This window comes from Columba livia, chromosome 13 (genome assembly GCF_036013475.1).
Source record: "Columba livia isolate bColLiv1 breed racing homer chromosome 13, bColLiv1.pat.W.v2, whole genome shotgun sequence".
Taxonomy (NCBI): Eukaryota; Metazoa; Chordata; class Aves; order Columbiformes; family Columbidae; genus Columba; species Columba livia.
Window position 1 is genome coordinate 6,567,153 of NC_088614.1, and position 18,402 is coordinate 6,585,554.

The 18,402-nt window shown below is 53.3% G+C and overlaps 3 protein-coding genes across 17 annotated transcripts in view; 1 reads left to right on the forward strand and 2 right to left on the reverse strand.

Annotated features, from left to right (window-relative positions):
• ZC3H18 (zinc finger CCCH-type containing 18) overlaps positions 1 to 11,089 on the reverse strand; it is a 47,082-nt gene extending 35,993 nt beyond the window's left edge. For 6 of the 10 annotated variants that reach the window (XM_065028784.1, XM_065028782.1, XM_065028781.1 and 3 more), the window contains exons 1-3: positions 10,934 to 11,068; positions 10,251 to 10,334; positions 2,055 to 2,662 (exon numbers count right to left, since the gene is read on the reverse strand). In XM_065028784.1, coding sequence (XP_064884856.1) covers positions 2,055 to 2,648 — 594 coding nt within the window. In that variant the 5' untranslated portion in view covers positions 2,649 to 2,662; positions 10,251 to 10,334; positions 10,934 to 11,068. Of the gene's footprint in view, positions 1 to 2,054; positions 2,663 to 10,250; positions 10,335 to 10,933 lie in introns of all 10 variants that reach the window. The other 4 variants (XM_065028787.1, XM_065028786.1, XM_065028778.1 and 1 more) reach the window with 3 other exon arrangements.
• A 1,623-nt stretch (positions 11,090 to 12,712) lies between these two features.
• On the forward strand, positions 12,713 to 14,643 carry CIDEC (cell death inducing DFFA like effector c). Its single transcript, XM_005504726.3, has 5 exons — positions 12,713 to 12,890; positions 13,058 to 13,199; positions 13,306 to 13,455; positions 13,972 to 14,156; positions 14,270 to 14,643. The coding sequence occupies exons 1-5, from the start codon at positions 12,841 to 12,843 to the stop codon at positions 14,454 to 14,456; spliced, it is 714 nt and encodes a 237-aa protein (XP_005504783.1). The 5' UTR covers positions 12,713 to 12,840; the 3' UTR covers positions 14,457 to 14,643.
• Positions 14,644 to 15,680: 1,037 nt separating this feature from the next.
• Positions 15,681 to 18,402, reverse strand: part of ZFPM1 (zinc finger protein, FOG family member 1) — a 34,470-nt gene continuing 31,748 nt past the window's right edge. For 5 of the 6 annotated variants that reach the window (XM_065028775.1, XM_065028776.1, XM_065028774.1 and 2 more), the window contains one exon: positions 15,681 to 18,381. In XM_065028775.1, the coding sequence (XP_064884847.1) occupies positions 16,187 to 18,381 (2,195 nt within the window). In that variant the 3' untranslated portion in view covers positions 15,681 to 16,186. The remainder of the gene's footprint in view (positions 18,382 to 18,402) is intronic. The other variant, XM_065028773.1, reaches the window with a different exon arrangement.

Consider the following 18,402-nt stretch of genomic DNA (forward strand, 5'->3'; position numbering starts at 1 on the left):
GAGGTATTTGGCAAGGAAATCAGTTAATTATCCTAAAAAGCACCCTCGCTCTGTCTCCATTTCATCGCCAGAGAAGTTTTTAGTGTATAAAAGGCATTTGAAGAGTGAGCAGCTGGTGGTTGCCTTCCTGGCCTGCAGCAGCGCCAGCAGTTGTCTACATGGAAAGGTGAGAAAAGTTATGTACTTTGATCAATTCAGCAGCTGGAAAGGAGGAAAAAAACATCATTTGGCTGTAGATAAACAAAAGATTGACAGAGAGGCGGGTTAACAGCTTCTTCTACTGCATTCCTCTGAGGGCAACAAAAGGGGAGCTCTCCTGAACAAGAAAAAAAAAAAGACTATGCATATATTCAAATTAAAATTTGCTTTAATATTGCCCTCCCTCCAAGACAGAAGTCTGAAAGCAAAATAAAACGCAGAGATTTAACAGTTTCCCCCAGCACTGGGACCGCATTCAACAACGTGTGAATGGTATAACCAGCCCAGCTCTGCTGCTTTCAAAAGAACCGTGTGAAGTCTTTGCAAATGTTGTACTTGAACAAAAGGCAAAGTATTTATTTCTGTGAGGTCTCCTTGGAATCAGGCAGCTGGGAACCCTGTTATGAGTTAATGTATGAAAACCAGAATACAGATTCATCTTGTGCTTTGTAAGGAGAGCGCTCCCAAGAATGCCTCAGCCTCTGAAGGAAAGCATTCATATTTTAATCAAGAGGCAGGCACAGAGTCAGGACTCCAGGAAATTTTTTCCCCCTGCCTGGACACTCCACAACACACTGGAATTCCTTCGAACTGAATCAGAAGTATGCAAAACTTCCAGAAAACATGTTTAACAAAATTAACTGTGAGAACAGGCATGGTATTTTTAGCAATAAGACTTGTCAATGAACCACTAGAGTAAAAAATACACAATATACTACAAACACTATTTGGATTCAAGCAAGGTGTCTGCCAGAGCAGGAACCTACAGGAGGGTTTCTAGGCTACTGCCAGAGTTGCTTTGTTCTGTTCTGCCTGTAAGAGGGTGACTGTCTAAGCTACTAAGCTATATTAAATACAACTGTGCACTGCAGTGCTACCCGTGACAAACATGGACAAATAGTGCTATTTGCCCTAATCACTAATGCACTTAAAACCAGTTTTTTATTTTTCTACATTGCTGGAGGAAATTCAGAGAAGGGAATGGAGCTGGGGAAGGGGCTGGAGCACAAGTGTGATGGGAGCGGCTGAGGGACCTGGGGGGTTCAGCTGGAGAACAGGAGCTGAGGGGAGACCTTCTGATCTCTAACCTGCCTGAAAGGAGCTTGGAGCCAAGGGGGGGGTCGGGCTCTGCTCCCAAGGAACAAGCACCAGGACCAGAGGAAACGGCCTCAAGTTGCACCAGGGGAGGTTGAGGTTGGATCTGGGGAACAATTTCTTCCCCAAAGGGCTGTTGGGCATTGGAACAGGCTGCCCAGGGCAGTGCTGGAGTCACCACCCCTGGAGGGGTTGAACAGACACACAGATTAAGTTCTCAGGGACATGGGGTAGTGCTAGATTTAGGTTATGGTTGGATTCAATCTTAAGGGTCTCTTCCAACCAATATTATTCTATGACTTGGATGCAATAACGAAGGGGCTTTCCAGAAAGCTCAGCACCCTTCATTCCTCTTCCACATGCCCAGATACTGCCAGAGCCCAACAACAAGCTAAGGGCCATGAGGTTCCCACACACACCTGACGCCTCAAGCACACGGCAGCCACTACAGCACCAGCTTCTCAACATAAACTGACGAGTCACCCATGGCCAAGTTACATGCTGTCAGCATAACTCAAACATCCTCTGAGAGATGAGGCAGAATAGTTTCTACATCCTAGCCACTGAGTTTAGGACCTGGTACATCGTATGGTCTTACCTGCAAGAATAAAGTGTGTTACTTACACACTGGGGACACAGCTAACACAGATATTCACACCAAAGAAGGCAGTCACAGCAGCCTAAGAGCCAAACAGTTCTGAAACATGAGGACATATCTCTCCCTGCAGGACCGTGTCCACCTTGGACCAGCTCTTACTTACATCAATCTCTCCATCATCAATTTCTCCATCATCTTCTTCTTTCTTCTTCTCCTTGAGAGGGTCCTGGCCATCCTTTTCATCATCACTTTTACTGCTGGATTTTTTCTCATCTTCATGGGCATCATCTCCTTTATCCTCTTCCTCATCATCCTCACCAGCAGCTTTCTCACCGTCCTCCTCTGCAGCAGCAGCACTTGGCTCATCAGGAACTTCCTCATCATAGTCCAACTCGTGCTCATCTAGTTCACGGGTGACAGAGGATGCTTCATCGCCAAGGTCATTTGTCCGGTCTTCCTCCTCTCCTTTGCGAGGCGGAGGGCTCTTCAGCTCGCCGCTCTGTTCGTTGTTGTCAGACTCCTGAGACTTGGTTTCGCTCAAGCGATCTTCTTCATCCGAGTGGTTCTCCTCTTCGCCGTGACTCAGTCGTCCCCTGGCTGCCTCCTCCTCCTCCTCTCCCAGGACGCTGCCTTGCCCACCATCTCCATCAAGGTCCCGGTCTGAACCGCTCTCCTTCAGAACTTCGTCATCGGAAAGCTGCTGGTCCTCTTCGTCGGGAGAGCAGGGGTTTCGCTCAGGGCTGTCGGAAACGTCCATCAGTACCCAGTAATCTGCACAGGGTAGAAAACAACACTTGTTACAGGGAAACAAGCTGGGAAATCAAGAAAGGCTCACCTTGCTGAATTTGTACTCTTGTGCTTTACCCCCTGAAAAAGGAAAGGTTGCCTGAATTCATGAACAGGGTTTATCACAGTACCTTCAAGAAGGAAACAGAGTTTAAACTGCACATAAAAAATTTATTCCAATACTGTCCCAGACTAGATAAGAACATGCCACCCTTCACACATAGTGAGGGAGCGTGAGGTTGGTATTTCATCTACAAGCTCTACCAGATGAGGCTGCACAAGCGCTCCCACCAAACCACCACCAGAAATGCCAAGGTTGCCTCTTCTCCTCAGGCACGATCCGCAGTGGCATTTCTTCTGTGAGCAGGATCACGAGCCTCTAAACGCAGGACCAAGTTTTCAGGTGTATTTTGAGCTATAAGCACACGGCACCGCAAATTGCACAGACTCCCAAAGAGGGACAGGAACACAACTTACAGTGATGCTGGAAAAACAGCCTGTTATGTACAGCATTTATCAGACTGCTCCAGGAATAGACACAAAAGCAAGGACAGTATGCAGTCATGAAAACTCCTGGATTTTTAATCAGGTTTAATTTAGGCAGCACATGTATTGCCATCTAATTGCCACCTGCTTTATAAAGAAAAGATTCAAAATTTCTTCAAAGAAGCAGATGATAATTGTCTACATCATGCACTGTGCTAGAAGCTCAGTACGAACATGTGCTGGTATGAATAAGTTAAAAATTAGATGTCTGCTTAGAATGAGCATAATAAATTCAAAAGAGAGGAGAAAAGGAAAAGAAAAAAAAAAGCACCCATACATCTATTTATTTTACACCAGAAAACAAAAACCCTGTGAATGACAGAACTGTGTGACCCAAGGAAGTAGCTGAGCTGTCTCTTACTAGGATGATTACTGGCTCACATTGAGACAAAAGCTCTTGGTGATTAAAAACTCTTACCCTCCAACCATGGCCTCTTGCTGTAGCATGTCCTTAGCCTTATAAACAACGATGGGACCCCTTCCTCAGTCCCCTCAGCAATAACCAACGGTGCACAGAAGAGCCCAAGCTGAGAAAGGTGCCTCGGCAGGTTTTCCAGCACCAGCCAATGCTCAGAGAGATAAAAAGAGCCACAGTAGTTCTCTGGTTGTATTAATACCAGTGGAACAGTTTGGAGGCATCAGCATCCCCCTCCCTTTCCAGGGGACTAAATTCACCATTCCAATATGTCACCTCCTCCTCCATCCCAAAGGTTTGTACAGGAACGGGCCTGGGCAGCCATCACACAGAAATGAAAAGCTAAAGACAAACCCAAGGCTTCCAGAAGCATATTTAGGGCTAAAGAAAAGTCACAAGGTTACAAACCAATAGGACTACTTCATCTGAATACATATCATGTTTGACTTTGGCTGCTCCCAGCAAGCACACTTCCTGCTGGAGCAACAACAACATGGAATAAATCACCAGATTTTTACCTGTTATTTTTAAGAATTGTAGAATAGCTTGGGTTGAAGGGACCTTCCCAGCTCCCCCAGTGCCCCCCCTGCCATGAGCAGGGACATCTTCACCAGCTCAGGTTGCTCAGAGCCCCGTCCAGCCTGGCCTGGGATGTCTCCAGGGATGGTTCATCCACCACCTCTCTGGGAACCTGGACCAGGCTCTCACCACCCTCAGGGGCAACAATTTCTTCCTCATGTCTGGCCTGAATCTTCCTCCCTTAGTTTAAAATCATCACCCCTTGTCCTGTCATAACACACCTTTCTAAAAAGTCTGTCCCCAAGTGTCTGTGACCCTTGAAGCAGAAATGCTACAGATACAGGACTCCGGTAGCTCCTTTAAACACATCCAGCAATCCTGTCTGAAATAAAAGTTATTACCAGTAGGCAGCTCTGTGTTCCTCAACCTTTCCCTGACCCGGCCCGTTGCTTTTCTCCACTGGGCTCCTCCGACTGATTCTGCATCATAAAGCTTCTCACCTGCCATCAAAGAGCAAGACCAGCCAGGGGCAGACACCCGAAGCCACAGCACTCAGCCACACACTGGCAACACCACCCAAGCAAATCTGAGCTTTGGCAGTATCCAAACCCCTAAATATTTTGGAAATGAGAGAGTCAGAGATCTCGGTGCTGAAATTTGGCAGGAGGGGAAGCACGGGGAATGTGCAGCATCTCTTTTATGTGTGCCTGGAATTAGGAAGGCACAAGAACTTGGTTACTTGTGCTACTCATCTCCTCCTTCATCAGCTTTCCAGGATCGGGGCTGTTTTATTTATTTCTTGTACACTGCCAGATGAACCATCATCACCGAGATAACATCTCTTGCCTAGTGAAGACATTATTAGCTGGTGTTTGCAGCAAACTCTCCTGAGGAAAGTCAGACTCAAGAAAACACTGCTCGTTATACTACAAGAGGTCTGCAGAGAAGGACATGAAAAACAAAATAAAATGAAATACACTCCCAGAAGTGGTACAAGTCTATGTTTGTACCTAATGCGTGTGCTCTACTTCAAGTCTTCAAAGATATTTATTAAATGATAAATGTGAGGATGATCTAAACATTCAACAGGGCCCCAGGCAGCAGAAGAGTCACATTCTGAGCTCGCAAACGGCTGCTCTTGTTTTTCTGCACATGTGAAGAAGCTGGTTCTTGCTCACAACCCAAGTTCTGATTCTTCTGAGAAGTTAAAAGCCAAATTAAAATACAGCAATCGCCTCCTGGTGATAGCGGCTCTGGACAGTTAAATCAGATGTAATCTCAAACAAATCATATTCTTACTGAACCTATAAAGGTTGATGCTGAGGTCATGAATGCTTGCACAAATTGTTACTGGCTTTATGAGCGATTTTATGGCAGCAATTTTAATTGCCTAAGTGCCTGAGAAGTTACACTTTGCATGCACACAGAACAACTCGGTGTGTTAGCTCTGAAGGGTCAGACTCCAGAGGCAGCAGAAACAGAAGAGCTGTCAAGTGCAGATGTAGTCAGGAAATTTGTTTCCCGATTTCTTGCAAATAAGCAGCAAAGAAAAAGCACTTGAGTGAACTCAGTGCCCCTCTGTATTCGACACCAAGACCTTCTGAGGGACGGGGGAAAATGAGGATGAATCATTCTCACCACCAGCTGAGGTGATAAGTGCAAACCATTCACCTCCGCTGGCAGCTATTAACGCTGTTATAAAACTCCAGTACACCCCTCAGTTAGAATAATTTCCTATTAATTTCCATCAGCAGCAATGATAAGAAACACAATAAATGACAGCCCAAGTGAAAAAAAAAAATCCAGGCAGTCTGGTTTTGGTGCGTATTTCCCTGGATTCAAGAAACAGCAAGTTTTGGTGATGGGCCCCACGTTCTCCCCAGTGCCTTCACCTGCACAGGCAGGGAAGCAACGCACAGAAGACACATATAGCTCCTATATACACCAAATTATTTCAGCAAGAGCCATGGCTCAGCCAGTCTCCAAGGGCTGTTGCTCCAAGTCCACCAGCAGAGAAGAAAAAATACCCCCAAACCAATGATTTTTGGTTCGAGCTTATGTGCAACAGCATGTGTAGAATCGCAAAACCAGCTTTCGGGTGACAGCAATGTCGCAGAAGCACCATCTGACATGGAAGAACACCTGTCACCCAGCTAGGTGGAACTGCTTGTAGTCACTCATTTGTAGAAAAAAAAGAAATAACTGAATATTATGTAAGGCAAGAGTATCAAAGAAAGATTTTTGTGAAGTGCTGGAGTGCTTGTTACAGCCACTCAAACTTCCTTTCAAGCTCCAATTGATTTATTCTTTGCATAGTAGAAAATTTAACTCCACTCTAAAGTGCACATCCTAAGTGCTGTCTCAGAATAATCCGCAAATCAGTTTATTAAAAATCCCTCAAATCTTGCAAGGTTGGTTTGTTTTGGGTTTTATTTGGAGGGGGGTGTTTGGACTTTTATTTATTTGGGTTTTTTGCTTTCTACTCTCCTTAAGTTACACAAATAGGCAAATACTAGAAAACTAAGAAAAATTACATGGAAGTATTTCAAATTAAGCAATACTGATGTAAGTGGTAGAGCAGAAATCCACAGGTTTCATCCCTCATCACAAGCCTGGATTTTTTGTGCCTTAAAACCAAGCCAGTTTCCTACTGTCTTCACAACTGGTTATAAAAGCCAAAAATTAACTTCTACCCTCCAGATAAGATTGCTTGACTTCTAGCTTAGGATGATGGGGCAAGAACCAGGTATATAATAATACTTCTCATTTAGCAGTGTTTTACCTTTAGAGGTGTCTTTAAAATTACAGGCAGCTCAAGCAAAGCCAACTCTGGTCAGATCTCACAAACCCTTCTGTGAAAAAACTGACTTCATTTGCTCAAAGTGCGTTGAATTTTCATTTTCCATGTGTCTGAAGCAGGTTCAGAACAGGATGCTAAGCCTTTCAGATGAGACTTACAAAACCCTCATTTTGCCAGGCTGAAGCAGCTGGTACAGTCTTTGAGAGGCCATGGAAAAAATGCAATAACAGGGTGCACCTGCAGCCAAAAATGTGGTTTTTAGTGTCTCTAGAAGCACCTGTGCACGCCCCATTGAGCTGAACACCCCTGAAAAGCATCTCATATATTCTTAACAAGAAATTGAGGATTTGGCAGCTCAACTTCCCAGCCATCCCACGTGCAGCGAGCACAGGCCACCCTCGCAGAGGTGAGCCAGATGGCACCTGCTGTCCCCACAGAAAACAGTCAGGTCAAGCAAGATTTTTTGCTCCAGCTGCTCCTTTTGGGTCCTTATGTCCGCAGCCAGTCCCTGTTGGCTCACAGTGTCCCTGCCAGTGCTGCGGGACAGCAGGATTTGAGACAATATTAGACAATATTGGATCTTGGGAACAATTTCTTCCCCAAAGGGCTGTGGGGCATTGGAACAGGCTGCCCAGGGCAGTGGTGGAGTCACCATCCCTGGAGGGGTTGAACAGATGGAGACGAGGTTCTCAGGGACATGTGGTAGTGCCAGGGGTGGGTTAATGGTTGGACTCGATGATCTTAAGGGTCTCTTCCAACCAAAATTATCCTATGACTTGGATACAATAAATAATGAAGTGGTTTATCTTGTTCTCTGTTACCATTTAAACCTCAGAGCCTTACCAGAAAACATTCTAAACGACACAGCTTTCCCCCAGCTCACACACAGGTAAAAAGGCACTGCAACTCGAGGAGCTGTCTGGGAAATTTAAATTCATCTGCTTCAGCTACATCATATTTTTTCCAAAGCAGCCTTGACACAGTACTACAGGGAGTAAGAAAAAAGCCCTTTGCTACTCAAGTTGCTTTCTAAAACTCAACTTCAATATTGGCAGGTGACCCCAGGATATGCTTTAAATAATATTTTCGACCTTACACTTTTGTGAGGTGACTTGCCCAAGGCAAGAGGCAGCACTGGAATGCTTAGCAGCAGGTCTGTTTTCAAGATGAAGTTCAACTTCTACTCTCTGTTAAATTTGCAGCATCTAAAGGAAGAAATTTTTCTAGTTTTAGTGTGTAGTCACCTCAGACACTAGGGCAGAGCAGCGTTTCACAGATGCTGATTCCGGATCTGTGGCTCTCGACAGCGCCTGTTGCTGCCAGGAGGCTCAAATCTGTTCCTTGTTGCTCTGTGCTGTGCTGTTTTCAATTAGAATTCAGGATAAGTTTAAGCAGCATCTTTAATTAAGCAAAAAAAGTTAAGTTTTGTGCACAACTGACTTGCTGCTGCAGGCAGTATCTTGGCAGCAGATGAGCTGGAACTAGTCTGGAAAGGACTAGCTCAGGATGGTGGCTTAATCTAACTCACTACAGTATCTACAGGATAAGCTATGAGTTAAGATTGGATTTGAAGCAGAGACTGAGGAGAAAATACTCCTGTCAAGCATTATTTCCATTAATTAAATTACTCCCTCCATGGCTGAACCTCTATATGGTGCCACAAAAGCTTTTTCTGAAGGAACAAGGAAAACACCTTGGATACAGTACGGGAAACGACAGCTTGAACCGTTCCAGCACCTCTAGTAGCAGGAAGGCACCAAGTACCCAATAGAAAACAGAAGCTTCAATCTTGAAATGCTGCAAATTGTCAGTCAGATGGCAAGAACCAAACTCAAACCCAACTTGTGTAGCCCCACCTCAGAGCTTCTGGGGTGTCCATGGGACAGAACACAGGGCAGAGGCCAAGCAAGGAAGCTCAGAACATCTGTTTTTCAGGCAGAAATCTTTGAGATAGCAGAAAGCGGTTTTTCTCCTTTCTAACAGCCAAACAGCTTGATGCAAAATCAAAGCATTTCCATTAGAGACACAACAAGCACGGGTTAATGCAGAACAGAAGAGTTCTGGAACATGAGTACGGGTGAAGAAGAGTAACAGGTGAGTTCAGGAAATAGTGCTGACAGGACGGGTGAGAAGAGAAACAAACCACAAAAATATTTGGGGAAAAAGAACTGGAAAACAGAAGGAATAGACAGGAACCACAATGGGGAAAAAACATGGAAGAGTCGTGACAATAGGTGAGGGACTTTTGATCCAGGAGCATCATGTAAAACCGAAAAGATGTGTAGGAAAAAAGCAAAGCCTCCACTCCTTTACTTTGAATGAAACTATGGTCCTTAACAGGGTTAATTAACTAAATGCAGACTTATCTGCCATCCTCAGAGAAGCACTGACTTTGAAAATGCACAGCAAAGTTCAATTACCAGGCAGCTGTCAGGGAAGCTTTTAGCACAGAAAACTGAGCTGCCTTTCAGAGTTAATTGAAGAGAATTACCCAGTGACAGCCACTTCCAGCCAGCTGAGTTTTAAAGAAGAGCTCAGAGAGCTCCAATCCAGAACGTTCACGCCAAGTGGATACGCTGGCGCTACTCGCTGCTTTCTGTCAGGCAAACTCTGGGGCCAAAACTCAAAGATAAACGGCGCTATAAGCAGCTGGACTTTGTTTTCGTAGCACACCTGATTTTCCTACTGCTGAAGCACACACAGCTCTTCCTGCAGCTCTCTGCTGGCAAATGCTAATTTGGAATTATTGGCACCTTGGTCCCATGACAGAAAACAAGACCGATTGTCCCTGTATTCTGTAGGATTCACGAATAATCACAATCAAGAATCTAATTTTGCTCAGAACATTGGATCAGATGTCTTGCAGGAGTTGTCTTGATTACACCGCAGTCTTTTTCTTTAATCTAGGCCAATCTTAGGAAGGCAAGGAGAAAGAACTCATGCTTCGGAGGTGTTGTTCTTGCTACAGCCAAAGCAACTATGACCAGTTGCTTCAGCAAAGCTGAGCTACCACCAGCAGCAAAAGAAAATATTCTTGGCGTGGATGTTGAAAGGGCAGCTCTGAGAAGAAACAACTCCGCTGAGACAATTCACAGAGGGAATTTAAACCATCTGCGCTGGGCGGCCAACACAAACCAGTGTTATGTGGGTGATGCACCCACCCATCGCAGGATGGACCCTTCCATGGGATGATCCCACCGCAGGATGGACCCCATCGCAGGATGGATACCCCCCGATGCAGCCGGTGCCGCTGTGGGCTCCTCACACACCCTGCTCCCCCCCAGCTCCCTTACCTCCCAGGGCCTCCTGCCAGGCTGAGCTGCTGCTGCTGGGCCCCCCAGGCCAGGGCTGCTGGGGCTTTCCCTGTTCCCACCTGCCTGGGGAGGGAGGACGGTCAGAGCCACCCACAGCCCTAGGGTCCCACCACCCCCTGTGCTGCCCTCCCCAACTGAAACTACCCCCTTCCATAACACCCACCCAAAACTCAAGCTCCCGTCCAAGTTGGTGCTGCCTCCTTCCTTCCCTTCTGCCCCATCTCACTGCAGCTGCCCCCCCCCAAATAAGGCTGCATTCCCACCAAACCCTCTCCCTAAATCCCCTCACAAATTAAGGACTCCCCACCGCAAGCACCGCCGGTCCCCATCCTACCGCCTTCCCCGTGCTGTCCCCCCCCGCAGCCCCCGCTCCAAACCGGGGCTACACCCCCATCGCCTCCAACTGGCGCTTCCCTCCCCAGACCCCCTTCCCAAACCGCACCATCCATTCCCAGCCACAGCCGCCCCTCCCTTCCCACCCCCCCACCCCGGGGGTCCCCCCGCTCCTCAGCACCCCCCGCCGGGGTCGCCCCCAACTGATGCCGCCTCCCCCCTCCGTGGCCGCTCCCCCCGGTTCCGCCGGCGACCAGGCCCGCCCCCACTCCCCGGCACTAGGCCGCAGCCGGTGCCCGTCGAGCGCAGCCGTGAGGGCAGCAGCACACCTGGGCGGGCGGGCGCGACGGGCCGGGCTGGGGCGGCGGGCGGAGCGGGGCGGGCCGGGGAGAGACCCGGCTCGGGGACGAAGCGGCGGCGGCGGCGCGGGACGGAGCCTTCACTCGCGGCGGCGCAGGGCGGCCATAGCGTTACGTCATCCAGGCGCGACGGCGCTCACGCCAGGGGGTGGGGTGGGCGCGCTCTGCTCGCCGCTCCCTTTCCCGAGCGCGCGCGCGAACGCGCGCCACCTCCCTGACCGTGCCTTAAAGGGGCCGCGCGTCCGCCGGGGAGCGGGTGTGGACAGATGTGCAGGACGCACACAGATGTGTGCACAGACGTGGTGGGGCAGAGAGAATCGTACACTCGTTTTGGTTGGAAGAGACCCTCAAGATCATCGAGTCCAACCATAACCTAAATCTAGCACTGCCCTATGTCCCTGAGAACCTCATCTCCATCTGTCCAACCCCTCCAGGGATGGTGACTCCAGCACTGCCCTGGGCAGCCTGTTCCAATGCCCAACAGCCCTTTGGAGAAGAAATTGTTCCCCAGATCCAACCTCAACCTCCCCTGGTGCAACTTGAGGCCGTTTCCTCTGGTCCTGGCGCTTGTTCCTGGGGAGCAGAGCCTGACCCCCCCTGGCTCCAAGCTCCTTTCAGGCAGTTCAGAGATCAGAAGGTCTCCCCTCAGCTCCTGTTCTCCAGCTGAATCCCCCAGGTCCCTCAGCCGCTCCCATCACACTTGTGCTCCAGCCCCTTCTCCAGCTCCACTCCTTTCTCTCAACTCGCTCCAGCACCTCAAGGGTTTTCTTGTTCTGAGGGGCCCAAAACTGACCCCAGGATTCGGAGTGCAACCTCACGTGTGTGCAACATGAGGAGGGGTGCATGGTGCATGCACACGGGGGGTGCACACACAATGTACACATGAGGAAGGATGTACACATGAGGGGAGATCTGCAGGTACACATACACACACATGTGGAGGTGTACAGACATACAGGTGGACATGTTCATACAGGTGGACGTGTTCAGCCCAAGGGCTTCTTGCTTTGTTCCGGTCTCCAACCTGGGGCCAAATTCAGCCTTGGGAGATGTCCCAGAGGTGCAAAATGCCCAGGAGGCTGCTCACTGGGGGCACTGGGAGCAGGGTCACTGGAGGCAGCCTGAAGGAGCAGATGCTGGTGGGTCTGGGCTGGAGGATGCTCCTTCATCACCCAAGGGTGGCCCCGCCCCCTGCATTGACCACACCCTTTGTGCCAGCAGGGGATTGGCTAAGGCAGGAGGGGTGGGGCTGGGTGGGTGGAGTCCACCAATGTATAAGGTGGGGTGGGAGTAACTGAACGAAGAGATTTTGGTTGTTTGGTGGAGGTGAGTAGGGATGACAATGATGATAACGTGGCGGGGGGGAAGGAAGGGGAGTGTGAGTGTGTGTGAGTGTGTGTGAGTGTGTGTGAGTGAGAGAGATGACAACGGGGGATGATGATGATGATAATGATGGAGATGGAAATGGAGATGGAGATGGAGGATGACCCACAGGATCCCCCAGTAGACTAGGCTAGATGCGTCCCTGCAACAGCAAGGTTGGGGTTGTCCCCATAGGCACCCCTGGCACCCCAAAGCCTTTATTGCCCCCCATAAGGTGGTGGTGGGGGGTGCAAGCTCTGCGTCTCACCTTTGCTCCAGCGTTGACTCAGTTGCACAAGGGTTGTGCTGGCAGCAGACTCTGCTCAGGCGGCCGCCAGAGCAGCCCGGCCCCGGCCAAAGGGCAGGCACAGCCCCCATGTAAAGGCAGCGGTGCTGGGGCGCTGGCTCAGTGCTGCGCTGAGCTGCTGGTGGGACAGGGTATCCCAGAGAGACCCCTCTGCCCAGGGCTGAATCCTTTTTCCCTGTCAGACTGGCCCGTGCTCCTCCTCGCAGAGATGGATTATGCCAAGTCCCTGAGCTTGCGCCTGGCTGCCCCTGTCTCCAAGTAAGTGCTGGGAAGCCACTGTCCCCAGGGTGGGGGACATGGGAGCCCTCCCTGTTCTGGCACCTCTTGGCTCCCTGAGTGGATGTGCTGAGTCTTGGAGGGGGGTCTGGCACTGCCTGGGGCTGGCGGTGGGTCTCAGGACACCCCAATCCCTCCATCCCCCCCAGATGTGTCTCGGCAAGCGCCTCCATGACCCAGCAGCTGCTGTCGAGCCCGGCCCCACGGCCTCGACCCTATCGCATCTGCAACTGGGACCGCAGCCTGCGCAAGGGCATCATGGCACACAGCCTCGCCGACCTGCTGCGCCAGGTGAGCCAGGGGCTGTCTGTCTGTCTGCTGCGGGACTGTCTGTCCGCCCAGGGGGGTGGTGGGCTGGCCATCCCCCCAGCCCCGCTCACCCCCAGCACTTTGGCAGGCTCAGAGCGCACTGCTGGCCCCGGGTCCCGTCTCGCTGGTACTGGATGAGGATGGCACAGCGGTGGAGACAGAGGCTTTTTTCCAGACGCTGGAGGAGGGAACAGTGCTGATGGCCCTGAGCAAGGGGCAGAGCTGGGCTGCCTCCAAGGTGGGTGCCCCCCTGCAGGGGCAGAGCCTGGTTTGTCCCATATGCATCCCATCATGCATGTTGGGGTTGTTCAGTGTGGAGAAAAGAAGGCTTGGGGGAGACCTTATTGTGGTCTTTCTGTACTTAATAGGGGCTGATAAAAAAGAAGTGGACAGAATTTTCAGCAGGGCCTGTTGTGACAGGACAAGGGTTGATGGTTTCAAACTAAAGGAGGCGAGATTAAGGCTGGATATGAGGAATTGTTGCTCCTGAGGGCGGTGAGAGCCTGGCCCAGGTTGCCCAAAGTAGTAGATGAAATATCCCAGACCAGGCTGGACAGGGCTCTGAGCAACCTGAGCTGGTGAAGATGTCCCTGCTCATGGCAGGGGGGAAACTGGATGAGTTTTGGAGGTCCATTCAACCCAAACCATTGTGTGATTCTATGATCAGTGATGCTGGGCTGGGTGGTACCTGGGATGCTGGGTAGTACCCAGGATGCTGGATGAGGTGGGTAACCCTGGTCCTATGCCACCCTAGACACCTGGGTACCAGCTCAGCCTGTCCCGCAAGCCCCCCCGCAGGATCGATGTCGCCTGTGTCACCTTTGACCTCTACAAGACCAACCCGCGGGACCTGGGCTGCCTCAATGTCAAAGCCACACTCTACGGCACCTACAGCATGTCCTATGACCTGCGCTGCTATGGGGCCAAGCGGCTGATGAAGTGAGTGCTGGGGGGGCTGGAGATGGTTTGGGGGGTGGGGATGCTGCAGTGGGGCACCAGGCCCGCTCTGTGGGGTGGAAGGAGAGCTGCTCACCCTCTTCCTCCCTGCCCAGGGAAGCCCTGCGCTGGACACTCTTCACCATGCAGGCCACTGGCCACGTCTTGCTTGGCACCTCTTGCTACATGCAGCAGCTCCTGGATGCTACAGAGGAGCCGAAGGAGGCAGAGAGCAGCCCAGTGCTGCAGAACCTCCTGCCCCACAGCCTGCCCCCTGTGCCCCGCAGGAAGACACTGCAGTGAAGGTCAGGTGGCCTGTCACCCCTTCTCTGTCATCATCCCCATCCCTGGGGGTCCCAGCACCCTGCTAGGTCAATGCCTGGGGGGAGGGTGCTGCAGTGCCCAGCACAGCCTCTCCTTGGCCAGCCGCTCTCTGTAATATCTATTATTCTGTAAATATATTTATTTAAGTAAAGCTCCTGTGCCTTCAGCTGTGGCTCGTCTCTTTTCTGCAGCATTGAGGAGGTTTGGGGCGGGTTCAGCCACTTGCCCCACCTGGCACACTGGGGCTGTGGTGCAAGAGTCTGCAAGGAGGGGACCTGTTGCAAGTGCTCCCAAAGGAGCTGTGACTTTTGTCCTCCTCTCCGTCACTCCATGTCCCACCTGGCAGGCAGTTGAATTGGCATTTGCCAAGCCATAAGGAGGGGACGGTGCAGAGGGGCTCCCTCACCCCAAACCCTGGGGCAGTTGGCACAAAATATGTTCTTGCTCTGATGACAGATGTCCCTGACCCTGCCATTGGCACCCAAAGGGCTGGCAGGGTGCTTTGTGGGGGATGTTTTAGCCCCTGATATTCCCAGCCCTGTGCACAGGGAGCTGCTGCACCCCCCAGCCTTGCACAGCCCCACGGGGAATCAAACCCTCTCGCAGCACCAGGGATACCAGACTGGGAAACAAAACACAGCCTGGGGTGACACTGGGTTATAGTGACCTGGCAACTAGGGGGCAGCTGTCCCCAAGTAGGAAATGGGGAGCTCAGATGGTCCTTGAAATGTAAAGCAGGGTGGGGAGGGGACAACTCAGTGCCCTCCTGTGCTATACTGGGAAGCACTGGGATGAGATGTGGGGAGAGAAGCTGTGCTTCGGGACATCTTCCTGTGATGCATATCACAGGGGACAGGAGCCACACTCACCTGGGGACATCCCACCATAGGGCACTGGGGCACCAGCACAGAACAGCTAATGTGGTAGAACCCAGAGCTGGGCTTAGGGCAGCATGGCCCACCAGTGGCTGTGAGGACTTAATTAGCCTGATAATTAATGAGCTAACAGCCTGCAGCCTGGCTGCAATGCCCCGTGGCACCTGGGGTGAGGTGAGTGCCACTGGGGGAACAGGAACACTGCGCTCCGCCTCACTAGTGCAGGCTGTCCCTGCCATATATATACCCGCTGTCCCTGACCCCATGGGGTGACAGTGGCCTCTCCAGCCCCCGCAGCATGCCCCCCGCAGGCAGGCGGCAGCCCAGCTCTATTAGACATATTTATTTCTGTACACACTTATACACACGCTTCCCAGGGTCGCTCCATCCTCGTTCAGTGCTGTCTCCCCACAGGCTCCACTCTGTGGCGGGGGACACCCCCTACTCTTCTTGTGGTGCCCAGGGCTAAGACACGCTGAGCCCCCTCCCCATCCCTGTAGTGTCGACCTGGGGACAGAGCTCCCCCCACAGTCCCCCAGCCAGGGCAGGGCTACACGCCTTCCCCCTGCCTCAGTTTCCCTGCAGCATCAACCCTGGCGAGGCTCGGCATGCACTGGGGGCTGGGGGGGACCAGCCCCCCCAGCAGCACTGTTCTCACATGGGACACATGGGATCCCCAACTCAGGGCAGAATTTGGGGATACCAGAGGGAACTCCAGCCGCTGAAGCCTCCTGGGGGAATCCTCCATCACCCCAACCCCTGCAAGGGAGGGTGTCAGCCACCGGTTCCCACCCCTGCAGCCCCCAAGCAGTGGTAGGGGTAGTGGGGGGGGCTTTACTTGATGTGCTCGGCGGCGTGGGAGGAGCAGTAATACTTCTTGTGGGCAATGAAGGTGGAGAGGCTGCTGAACTTGATGTTGCAGAGGCGACAGTACCTGTGGTTGCCATTGGGCACAGGGCTGGGCACAGCCTTGGCTGGGGGGGTCTGCACCCCCCTGTCCGTGTAGGTGGGAGGGGTGGGGGGCTTGCGGGCGCCTTCCCGCAGTCCCTCGGGGGCTCCGGGCGAAGCGGGGGGCTGGGGCGATGCAGGGGGACGGGGGCTGCCGCCGCCATCCTGCCCCTCCTTGCTGTTGAAACTGTCCCGGCGGAGGCGGGGGGTGGGTGGGTGGGGGGGTGATGCGGTGGGGAGTGGGGGTTCGGGTGTCCTGCCGGCACCGGGCACTGGGGTGTCGGGGACCCCCTGCCCGGCCACCGCCGGCTTGGCTATGAAGAGCCCGTGGGCGTTACGGAAGTGCTCGAGGAGGTCGCCCTTGATGGCCCCGTTGACAGGACAGTAGGGACAAGCAGAGAGAGGTCCCTTTGTCCCCATGGGTGACAGGGGACCTTTGGGGTGACGCTGCAGTGAGTCTGCACTGGGGTAGGGGACGCCGGGGCTCCCTGCTGGAGCCACCCTCACCCTCATGCCTTCGGGGTCCCCCTCGCCGGGGCTGTGCCGGTCCTTGAGGGGGGCAGCCATGGCTCCCTTCATCTTCTGGAGGTGCTCAAGGGTGCGGGGCTGCAGGGGGGTGGCCGGGCACTGGTACTTCTTGTGGGCTAGGTAGGAGTCGAGGCTGTGGAAGCTGATGCGGCAGGCGGTACACTCGTGGTAGTCGGCCAAGGGCAGCAGCGGTGCCGGCGCCGGTTCACCCTGGCGCCGCGGCTTCTTGCTCAGATCGATAGGACCCTCGGTGTCCAGGTTGGTGTGGGGTGAGGGGGCAGCCCCCGGTGGGTCGGTGGCTGGCAGCGGTTCAGGGGCCGGCAGGGGTTCGGCGGGGCGGTGAGTGGCCCCGTGGATCTCGTAGAGCTTGCGGCGCTTGCGGGTGCGGAGGGGCTGGGGGAGAAAGGGGACTTTGGGGACAGTGGGGCGGCGGAGGGGGGGGTCGTGGCGGGAGGCACAGTAGAAACGCTTGTGTACCACGTAGGTCTCGTGGCGGCTGAAGCGGATGTTGCACGCCTCGCACAGCGTCTTGCTGGGGTCCTCGTCCCCCTCGTCCCCTGCCGAGCTGCTGGGGCTCTGGCTGTCCTCACTGCACCGTCCCGACACCCCCTCCACTTCGGGGGACCCTGCTTTGCTGCTCCCCTCCTCTGTTTTTACCTCCGGTGGGGCAGTTGGCGGCGTGGCATCACGGCCGGTGTCCCCATCGCCCGCCAGTGTCCCCTGACTGTCACCCGCTGGGGAGGACAGCAGCGTCCCCGGAGTGGGAGTGCCCTTGGGTGCCCCGGGAGGGGCTTTGAGCTTGCGCACCCCAGGGGGGCTGTCCTCAGCCAGGTGCCGGCTGGAACAGTAGAGCCGCTTGTGCACGTAGTAGTTGTTGATGTTGTTGAAGGTGATCTCGCACTCAAAGCACGTGGCACCCTTGGGCGCCGGCGAGGTGCTGGTGTAGATGGCGGGTGGCACGGCACCGCCGTGGCCCTGCTTCAGCCGGCTGTGCACCAGCTCTGACATCTTCGCCAGGATCTCTGACGCCTGCGGCACCACCGCGGCTTCGTGGCTGAACACATACTGGGGGAGGAAGACGGTGCCACCAGCCGTGCCCGTCCCCGGCTCGCTGGGCACCGGGCTGGAGCCTGGCGTGGGGCTGGCGAGCTCAGACTTGACCTTGGCCGAGGACAGGCTGCGGGGGGACGAGGTCCGGGAGCTGGGGCTGCCATCCCCCTCCATGGGGCCGCTGCTTTTGGGTACCTCTGCCTCACTGGCCGGGCTGCTGGCGGGCTCCTCCTTGATGCGGACAGGCTCATTGGATGAGGATGAGGATGATGATGACGGTCCTTCCCCATTCTGTGGCTGGGTGGGTGGTGAGACCTTGCCAGCCCTGGCACTGGGGGGCGAGGTGGGTGGTGCCAGGGGGGGCACGGCATCGGGGCCGGGCGGTGGGGTGGGCAGGGGGCCATGCAGCACCACGTGCTGTGGCAGCACTGGCAGCCCCTCGGGCAGGAACGCCGGCAGGCTGCCCTTCCGCAGGGACGTGTTGTTTGTCTGGTTCAGCCCTGCTGAGAGGAGAGAGGCACTGG